At 37.9% G+C, this 11290-nt stretch overlaps 1 protein-coding gene across 1 annotated transcript in view; it reads right to left on the bottom strand.

Moving 5' to 3' along the window:
• thsd7ba (thrombospondin, type I, domain containing 7Ba) overlaps positions 1 to 11290 on the bottom strand; it is a gene marked incomplete at its 5' end in the record, with an annotated part of 214769 nt that continues 203479 nt past the window's right edge. The window contains 6 exons of the mRNA XM_079822385.1: positions 1 to 175; positions 419 to 506; positions 2843 to 3035; positions 3992 to 4074; positions 8595 to 8690; positions 10045 to 10218. Coding sequence (XP_079678511.1) covers positions 94 to 175; positions 419 to 506; positions 2843 to 3035; positions 3992 to 4074; positions 8595 to 8690; positions 10045 to 10218 — 716 coding nt within the window. The 3' untranslated portion in view covers positions 1 to 93. The remainder of the gene's footprint in view (positions 176 to 418; positions 507 to 2842; positions 3036 to 3991; positions 4075 to 8594; positions 8691 to 10044; positions 10219 to 11290) is intronic.

Raw genomic sequence — 11290 nt, 5'->3', positions numbered from 1 at the left:
GGAAATCCAAAGGGTGCCTTGGAAAGATGAACATTTTAAAATGTTGCACGTAGTCCAGCTTGTGCTTTGAATGTACAGTCACAGAAAGCTTGATCACATGTCCACATCCCCATCATAGGCCAGAGTCAAGGGCTTTGATGGTGGAGATGCACTTTTACTCTGTTTGGACGGTTTGCTGCTGTCAGAAAGAGGAGGAGAAAAAGAAAGTTCAATTAAATGTAATCTGCTCTCTATTGTATTTCTACACGGTGCCACAAGATGGCGGCAACACGTTATTATAAGAGAGACTAATAAAGTCAACAAGTAGTGAATAGGTGAAGTGTGTCATTTCTGTCATCAACCAGAATCACAGAGTGTTTTCAAACAGGTATTGTCTTTCCATTCAGTGATGAGTGTGTTGATTTGATAGCATACATACCAAAACAGAAAGGCCACAGCAATTATGAATAATATGAGAAGGAATCCTCCAGCTGTTAACCCATAGACCCACAGCTTTATTCTTCCATCTGTGTGATCAGAAAACAGGATTGTGATCACTGCTGAAACATATAAGCACCTCATTTTTATTGCTTCCGCGCTGGGGCCTGTTGCAGTGGTAACAGATGGCACATTCCCGCTGGTGACAATGCACTTAAAGAAACTGTTTCGCCATCTTCCATTCGCAGTTCAGAGGAAAGAATGAGGTGTGTGTCATAGAGCCATTAAGATGCTTGTATAACTGATATGACAAGGTCTCAGAACGCATCTTTCAGATGAAAGACAAAAGACATCAGCCTGATGAGCTTTTCCTCCGGCAACAGACCTGAATCCTTTGAGACTCGCACAATGGATGATGCAAAAACTACTTGCTAAGAAAATACCATCTTGCTAAGTTTTGTAACACTTTATAATAACTTTAATTTAGACAAAGAAATCCGATGGAGCAAGGACCTTCTGTTACATTAAAACTGTCGAGTCTGGCCTATAAAATATATAAAGGACCGTGTTACTTTAATGATCCTTACACCTTGCAAAGTCATTACTGATGTTCACTGCACACTCCTGGGCAAAAATGGGCCAAGCCCGAAATGGCTAAACACTAATTGTCTTAACCACTAACGATTGGTCAGGATATTGGCAAAATTTAAGTAAATGCACTACTTTAAAGCCATTGTCTCAGAAAAACATCAAAGACAGAATGAAGTCTTTGGCAGAATATGGGAAGTTTTGTGTGGAGTGATGAATCAAATAAAACACGAGTTGAATGGTGACGTTCCAGAGCGGAGTCTCCCAAAATCTGATGAGAAATATAATAATAAAAGCATCTCTACCACAGTGAAGTATGGAGGAAGAGTCATTGTGTGGGACGCCTTTTTAGCTGCTTCTATCGGTGAGCTACTTCTCTGTGAAAAGTCATCTAATGCTTTAGAGTACAGGAGAATATTGCAGAATGGCTTGCTTCCCACAAATGAAAATGATCAGATGTTATTTTCCAACAAGACAATGCTCCTGCTCAAACCGCAAAGACAACCAAGAAGTGTCTTGAGAACAAGTCCATCAGGCTCATGTTTGGCCTGGTCAGAGTCCAGATTTGAACCCTATGGTGAATATTTGGTGTCACAACAAACTGGGAGACATTTTTCAACTACTCATGAACAGTTTGAATCCATTAGCATTGAGTGGAACAACACTGAGTCTTCTTCCTGTAAAAAAGCTGTCTGAAAGTTATGGGAAGACTATTCCATGCTAAGATACTTTATCTACAGTATTTGTGCAATTCTTGCTAATTTCCTGACCAGTGATTTGTGATTAAAATGGGTCAGACCATTAAAAGACCACTAAATATTGTTATTTTTGGCTTGGCCCTTTTTGTCTTTTTTTTTGGCCCAGGAATGTACTTGTAAATAACATTTAATTTTACTTGAACTTTTGACAATGGAACACTTTGTACAATAGCTTAACTTTAAAACTCTAAAAGTTTTCAGATTTTAACTGTTTTCAGCACTTATAATAATAATGTTTATTGAGCAACACATTAGTATATTACAATGTTTTCTGAAGGACCATGTGACCCAAAATTACATTTTAAGATGTATTCAAATAGAAAGCATTTATTTTAGATTGTAATAATATTACACATCATTACAGTTTTTACTGTTGAAGAGACTTCTTATAAAACCATTAAATCTCACCAACTGCAAACTTATTTATTTACATTTTTGCAAACAATATTTGGCAGGTCCCTCAAGGAACTGCTGAGTTTGAATTTCCCTGGTTTAATACGTTACAAACAAACATTACACTGTAGGTCTAAATCAGTAGTTGATAATATGTTCATAATATAATGCAAAATATATATAATAAAATGTTTTTGTCGGAGCCGATAACCTCATAGGCAGCACTCCGACATGTAGTGTGGTTGAGCCTCGGGCGAGTTCCGAGTCCTGGTCAATCGATTTATTCATCGAATAAATTTCATATTTAATAACACAAGATTGTTTTGCAGATAACATTACTGATAATTCTCCGAATTTCAGCCCTCCATCTGGAACCCACAACCTGACGGCACACAGTTGTTGTACCACAGGCCGCTAAATTCAGTTCTAATCAGAAATGGCCTCTAGCCAGCAATAAAGCAACTCTGTCTGTCAAGTTATGGGCAATACAAATCACGCTGTTATGAGACTCTGTCCAATGCAGCTTTTCTCATAGCACCAATAGGGCATAAACACTGAGGCATTAAACAGAGTTCTACATCAGCCTGTATCTGGGGTCTCATAAAGGCGTCCAGTGATTCTGCTATAACTCAAAGCCACACTCTGCCGACCCACATCAGCCTGTTGTTCATCTGCATTTCAAATACCTGGGCCGAGCGGCTGCAGGGACCACTCGCCGAAGAAGTCCTGGATCTGAGTGGTGCCTGGTTTTAATCTTCCCGAGCTGGTCTTCACATCTGCCTTCTTGTTGTCGGCACCTGGGGTCTTGGTGCAGTAATCCAGGAATCCATGTGTGGTCATCACTTCAGTGTAGCCCTTCTCGCAGCCACACACGCCGCTCTGAAACACACATATATCGCTGTGAGACACTGCTGTGTTTAAAGGAATATTCCAAGATCAAACCACAGAGGCAAAATGTTGATTAGCACAAAAGTTCATATCAATCCACCCCTCCTTTTCACACAAAAGCAAAAAGTCTGGTTACAGCGAGCCACTTACAATAGAAGAAAACATTAAAATACTCAGTGTTGTAATAGTATAGCCACAGGACTAAACAACATAAAAAAAATCCCTTTTATGCGTTTTATATCAAATTTTATCAATTAAACATATCAATATGCTATGACAACATAATGCCTAAAACCCTAAAACGACTGCAAAACTGATAACTACTTTAGTTCAAACAATACACAAAGTATTACACATTAAAGTAAATTTTTTTATTAAAATATAAGCGCCAAATTTCTGCTTTTGTCCCCATTCACTTCCATTGTAAGTGCCTCACCGTAACCTACTCAAGGGACGAGTTAAAATAATTTGTTTTGTGGTAATGAACATTATGCCTCAAATGCTTTCAATTGAACTTCTATTGAACCTGGAATATTCCATTAAGGCAAAATCTATATTTGTATCAGTACTCAAGCAGGAAACAAATGTGCAACGAATTGCATGTAGTTGCATTCAGTGCACTGCAAGTGGCAGTCAATGTACAGTTTTGTGAATTTGATATTTCTGTCCTCTATTTGAAGCAATTATGCAAATGTTACACATGTCTGAAATGCTCTCCTTCATGAGTAAACTAATAACAATAACTACAGGTGCAAATAGATACAGTGTTCTAACGGATAATGCTACCTATCAGATTGTGCTACCAACACTACATTTGCATTGTTTTAAGGGTAGGTTTAGGGCTTGGGGTAGGTATTCACATCACATCACATGAATATTACGCTGGTAGCACAATCAAAGCACACATACGGGATGATATCTTTGCACAGAGGAAAGACGGTATTTACCTGCTTGCAGTGGGAGAAGGGTTTGGTGCAGGGAGGGTGACAGTGCCGCACAGTGGTTGGCCGGTTCTGTGGAAAGCAGCCCCCTTCCAACAGGAAACAACAGAGGTAATTATTGCCATTTCCCTATTGATAGCCAGATAAAAGTGCTGTCACACCTGATTAATGGCTTAAAGGACCCATCACAGCTTCTGATCAATCAGTGAAGATTGTAATTTTGGAATAGAAAATTACATGTCAAAACATCAGAGACTAATACGCTGGGTCCGGGCTTTTCTCAAGCAGAAAAGATTACCTTTCACAGCTTATATTTGCCCGAGACGATTCCGTACTCAGATAAGATCACCTTTCACTGTTATTTACAGCAATTCGCGCAGCCCGAAAGCTTTCGTTCTCGCTCTAAACGCTCAAGTGAAAGCTTGCCATCTGGAGCGTGTTCATTTCGCCACAATCAAACAATGTTTTATAACATTTATACTGTTCGCTTTCAGACGAGCGTTAGTTTATTGATGATGTCTGTTGAAATGGAGGGAGAGAATAGGGAAAATGTTGGATGTGCTATTAAACTGTCCTAGACAAAGTGTGCCACATTCAAAGCATGCTGGCCTTGGCATTTCAGTCCTCTCATCTGTCTACAGATGTACGGTGGAGAGTGTCATCTCCTCCTGTATCACTGTGTGGTGGGGAAATTGTTCTGTTGCAGGCATTAGAGCGGGTAGTTAATTCTGCCCAGAAAATCATCAAGCTCATTTTAATAACTGTAAGCGATATTTACATCACCAGATGTAGGTGGGCAACTTGTATTATGAGGGACCTTGCTCACCCAGAAAATGGTCTGTTTGCCACTCTCCCTTCAGGAAGGTGGTTGCACAGCATTAGGGCCAGAACCACCAGGCTAATAAATAGAAGCCGTAAGACGGATGAACTCATCATAGGGCTGAATCAAGGGCAAGGTATACAAGTTTCGCCGCTAGAGGTCGCTTATTCAAAACAATAACAGCTTGATGATGCCATAAATGAGCGTGGAATCACGGGAGTTGTCGTCTTCACCTCCACAGCCGATGGAAAGCAATCCGACAGGACAGAAATCATGTTCATGGATAAGCTAACGTATTACATTTTCATTAACATTGGTGTGGTATGAAGCACGGTGCAGCCAAGAGCCAGGGACATTTTACATTGCTGTTTTTATTATGCTTATATGCTGCAGTCGGCCGTTACCACTCCTTTGTTCTGTTGTCTATGCATATTTTATGATTCAAGTTATGATTCAAGGTGATTAAAGGATTAGTTCACTTCAAAATGAAAATTTCCCTGATATTTTACTTACCCCCATCTCATCCAAGATGTTCATGTCTTTCTTTCTTCAGTCGAAAAGAAATTACGTTTTTTGAGGAAAACGTTCCAGGATTTTTCTCCATATAATGCACTTCTAGGGCAACCAATGGTTGAAGGTTCAAATCAATGCAGTTTCAAAGGGCTTCAGAGACTCTGCACGATCCTAGCCAAGGAATAGGGTCTTATCTAGTGAAACCACACATTTATATTCTTTTTACATTTACATTTATGCATTTGGCAGACGCTTTTATCAAAAGCGACTTACAGTGCCCATCCCCCTGGAGCAACATGGAGTAAAGTGCCTTGCTCAAGGACACACTGGTGGTGACCGCTGGGATTGAACCAGCAACCTTCTGCATATCAGTTCCATGGTTTAACCCACTGGACCACCATCTCACTTTTTACCCTCAAATGCGCGACTTCTGTGTTGTTCTTCACGGCTTATGACGTCATCATGTTGGAAAGGTCACGCGTAATGTAGGTGGAAGTACCGACTCAGTGCCGAAAAACTCTGTCTCATGTTCTCTTCCAACTTAAAAATTGTCCGACATTGTTGTTTTTATTCTTGTAAAGGGAGTTTGATTTAGTCTAAAGCCATTCAAAGCCCTTTAAAACCGCATTGATTTGGACCTTCAACCCGTTGGTTGCATTTGAAAACCATTGTGTGGAGATAAATCCTGGAATGTTTTCCTCAAAAAACCTTCATTTCTTTTCGACTGAAGAAAGAAAGACATGAACATCTTGGATGAGATGGGGGTGAGTACATTTTCATTTTGAAGTGAACTAATCCTTTGACATCCGCCTCCATCGTCCCTGAACTTTAACTTTGTTACATTTTACGTTTGATCATTTAAATTATTTATTTTTTTATTTGAATGAAATAGCTGCAAATGCTGAGCTACTACTCATACAGGTCACGTTATCTGACAAATTCAAATTGTGGGGTAACGCAGCGCTGTTTTACTTGGTCAAAACAATCATACTAAAATATGTTTGAGTGTGTTAACGTTATTATAATGTGACGTTTGCTCCGCGGTTGCTATGAGACACTTGTTGCACACTGCAGTAAGCTAGATTAATATTAAAAATATATTAATAAAAGCTGCATCACTTGTGTTCCTACATGGAATGCAATTAATTTTAAAATATATTGTATGGTGGAGAAAATGCTGTATTGCTGTTACTTAAAATAAAACCCTTACTGATTATGCTATGCTAGCCACTTGAAAAAATAGTGTTGTCTCTGAGGCATGGTACAAATATATTACTTGCGGTGAATCAAGAAAACAAGAGATTCAAACAATAAGACTAACCAAACTATATAACAATGATTCGTTTTCTGTCTATCCAAACAGTTGCTCACCTATCTAATAAAATGCATATCATACTAAAGTGTTTTTGGTGTTTCCATGGTTTCTACGAAAATCAAGGTTAGCACGGATATGACGTCATTGACAGGCAACACAAAGCAGAGGCGTCATGCCCATTGAAACTTAGGCACGTGCCCCCTCAGATTTTTGAGCCAAATGAATTTGAATGCAACTTTCAAAAGACAAAAAATTTTTTTTTATATTTGATAATTAGCTCTTTGAAGCGTATGATCACACCAGTGTAAATTAGAATGTTCAGTGCGTCACATGATCAACTGCTAAATTCAAATCTGTGTTCACACTTTGGCTGGCACTGTGCCAGATACGGACGCGCTCAGCGCTTTTATCACAACTATTCATTGTTTTCAACCACATAAGGTTTATTTTAGGTTTCAGACATTTAAATGCACATAAGTACTAGCAAAACAATACATTTATAGTTGGTCAAATACACTGATGTCTATTGAAGCGGCAAAAATCCTTTCAAATATAATTTATAATTGGATTTTTTGATACCTTCTACACATTGTGTAGCCTAGGTACTTATAAAGTTTACTCTAATCTTAGAATATTGTAGGAACAAAATGAATAGTGCCCCAAAGTTGTTGTCTTTTGGTGATTTTCTTAGTTTTGACTCTATATCTCACAGCCTAGGCGACTCGTGCAAAACCATAGAGTTTTCGCGCGTGGCTGGTTGGGGGGAGACCGTCCAAAATGTAAAAAAATAAAAAATATTAGCCCTCTGTTAAAATGACTTTTACTGATTGTCTGAACTCAGCATACGTTAGGTTTGCTGTACAGCGTAGAGATAAGGTGCAGTTTGCCTTGCTGTATCAGTGCTATAAGCCCTAAATTTGTTTGTTTCTATAAGCTATAAAATATGTCGAAGACTGAATGATGAAGGACATTTTTTAATATTCTGGAATAGCAACAGTTAATGCATTAATGTATGTTCTGGCTTCGATAATTCAAAATTATCACCAATAAAAGTGGTCTATATGACTTGTGCACTTAATTCCAAGTCTTCAAAGCCATATGTTAACTTTGTTTGAGAAACAAAGAAGTCTCTTCTGCATACCAAGGCTGCATTTATTTGGTCAAAAATACAGTAAAAAATAGTAATATTGTGTAATTGCAATATTAAATAACTAATTTCTATTTGAATACATTTTTAAAATGTAAATTATTCATGTTATGACAAAGCTGAATTTTCAGCATCAATCCTCCAGTCAGTGTCACATGATCCTTCAGAAATCATTCTAATATGCAGATTTGCTGCTCAAGAAACATTTCTTATCATTTTCAGTGTCAAAAACAGTTGCTGATTAATATTTTTGTGGAAACCGTGATACATTTTTTTCAGGATTCTTTGATGAATAGAAAGTTCAAAAGCGTTTATTTCAACTATACATTTTTTAAAGCATTATAAATGTCTCTACTGTCAATTTAATGCATCTTTGCTGAATAAAATATCATGTATCATATAAATATCTTTTATCTCACAAAAGTTTTAATAGTAGTGTACTACTTGCATCAATTTAAATTTGGGTCTGTTAATCACAACTATCATAAGGCTTCAGAAGACGTGGAATGCAGTGCACGAGTACCTTTATGGTTATTTTCTCCTCCTTTTTGGAGTTTGACAGACTCTGGTCACTATGGACTTTACAAGTAAGAAGATCAAGACTCAAAAAGTCTCCTTTTTGTTCCACTGTAAAAAATAACAGCATACAGGTTTGGTTTGGCACTACATGAGGGCAAGTAAATGATGACAGGATTTTCATTGTCTACAGATTTTCAGTCATGTGGAGTCGACAGGTCTTTTGATTATCTTTCTGTAAGTGAAGTCAGTGCAGAATATTTTCATTCTCTCAGTCTCAATGCAAGAGGTGGGCTACCTGTCACATTGACCCCATCAGACCGCTGGCACCACACTGATCTTTCGTTGTCATTCCAGGCGCTGGTCCTCCATTCGTAACTATGACATTTCCCTCCTGCAGCACCGCAGAGTGAGAGAGACACTCATTAGGTTTGCACAGGGCAGTCAAGTGTGATTATAGCTGTACGCAGACATTATATACTGATGCAGGCGCGCACACACACACACACACACACACACAGAACCATCTGAGCAAGCATGACTGCACTAAGACCCACTAACATTGACATAGGACTAAAAGTGTTTTTAAAAAAAAAAATGTAACTGCCAGTAAATCAGACTCAAAGTGAACATAAATAATGATCAGAAAGTTTATATGATGTTAATTATCATATAGACTACCATTCAAAAGTTTGGGTGATTTTGAAAGAAGTCTCTTATGCTCACCAAGGCTGAATTTACTTGATCAAAAATACAGTAAAAACAGTAATATTGTGAAATATTATTACAATTCAGAATGACTGTTTACATTTGTTTAAATGTAATTTATTCCTCTGATGCAAAGCTGAATTTTCACCATCATTTCTCCAGTCTTCAGTGTCACATGGTCCTTCAGAAATCATTCTAATATGATGATTTGATGCTCAAGAAACATTTCTTATAATTGTCAATGTGGAAAACAGTTGTGCTGCTTAAAAATCCTACTGACCCCAATCATCTGGGTATGGGTGCATAATTACTAGCAAAAAACAATATTTTATTTATTTGATCAATATTGATTTACATATCTACTTCTCTGTAAAATTGTCTCACAGACCTCCAGTGGATATCTTGGCTGTTTCCACTACACACAATTCCAATTTAGTTTTACAATCCAATCTTTGGGACTGACTCTCTTGCACTGTCATTTTGTAAACGATGAAATCTGTGTTGTCTGAACATCTCTGGTGTATCTGTTGGTTGTTATAACAGAAATGTAAGCGTCAGCAAGATGCCAAGAGACTTTCTCATACACAACTGAGAGTTGTGAAAGAGAGAACTGAATTTCTATCATGACATCTTGTTGTAGTGCTGAACTCACAAGGTGCGTAAGATTACAAGTGACAGAGACGTCTTATGCATTCATGCATATGCTGTGTCCCAAACTGATGACTTGTTCACTCACTTCACTACACAACATTACAGATGTCACATAGTTAACTATATGAGGAAAGACTGAATGAAAATGAGTATACTCAGGCACAAAATATTGTACACCTTATGTGGTTACATTCACGTCACATCAAAAATCCTCTGTAAAAAAACCTATAAGATTGCACTCATTCAAAATAATTTTATTTTAAATCAGATCTAAATTTGACTTTCAATTTTGATATGTTGTGTAAATTATTTTTATGTTTCATGTCATGTAATGTCATAATTAAGATTTATCAAACAAATTATATTATATTATATTTCACTGCTTGTACCTTTACATGGACGTGTCTCAAAGACCTGGTGAGGGCAGCTGTCCTGATTCTCCAGTACTTGTATGACCACAGCCTGTGAACGTGCCTGGCGGCCCACCGTCTCGAAACTACGTCCTTCCAGACATGTTAGCTGACAGGAACTCCACAGCGACCACTCAGTAAGGTGACAGTCTCCTGCAGATGACAAATCCCATATTACAAGTCCAATTCTACAATTTAAATCAATATCATGATAACATGACACTCATCAAGGAACTGGTCAAGTTAGCAAGTGCAAAGAATGAATGCTACAGAGTATTTTGACTAAATGCATATATGATTACAAAAGTCTTATAAATATAAAAAAAGCTTAACAGAAATATAAAAAACTAATAAAATGACAAAAGCACATAGCAAAATTACTAAAACATGAAAATTTGGCTAATTCAAAAAATTATACTAATAATACTAAAACAACAGTGCTGCTAGCATAATCATCTAGCTAAATTATTACACTAAAAACTGTATTTCAAACTTAAAAAGCACTCATAGATTCAAACTTAAAGGGTTAGTTCACCCAAAAATGAAAATTCTGTCATTAATTACTCACCCTCATGCCGTTGGACACCCGTAAGACCTCCGTTCATATTCGGAACACAAATGAAGATATTTTAGTTGAAAGCTGATGGCTGAGAAAGGCTTCAGACAGGCCTCCATTGGCATTCAGTACATTGACACTTCCAAGATCCATGAAAGGCACTTAAAACGTCGTTACAAAGTCTATCTCACCACAGTGGCTCTACAATAATTTTACGATGCGACGACAATAGTTTTTGTGCGCAAAAAAAAATCAAAATAACACCTTTAACCAACTTGTTCTCGACTTCCGTGTGTGCCTCCACGACGCATGCGCGAGAATATGACGTAGCGCCGGCGTTCGGGAATCCATGAAATACACACTTTAACCCCATTTTGAGAACTACGCCGAGACCTAAAGCACGATCAATGTAGAATCCAACAGCTTAGACACGCACATCTTCCTCTGCTCGTAAACAAATCGCTTCTGGGTCATGTGTCCGAACGCCGGATCTGCGTCATATTCTCGCGCATGCGTCGTGGAGGCATACACGGAAGTCGAGAACAAGTTGGTTAAAGGTGTTATTTTGATTTTTTTTTGCGCACAAAAACTATTGTCGTCGCATCGTAAAATTATTGTAGAGCCACTGTGGTGAGATAGACTTTGTAACGACGTTTTAAGTGCCTTTCA

The sequence above is a fragment of the Gobio gobio genome (assembly GCF_949357685.1).
Source record: "Gobio gobio genome assembly, chromosome: 7".
In the NCBI taxonomy this organism is placed as follows: Eukaryota; Metazoa; Chordata; class Actinopteri; order Cypriniformes; family Gobionidae; genus Gobio; species Gobio gobio.
The sequence above is the reverse complement of the archived record's forward strand: the minus strand, read 5'-3'. Positions and strand labels throughout refer to the sequence as shown.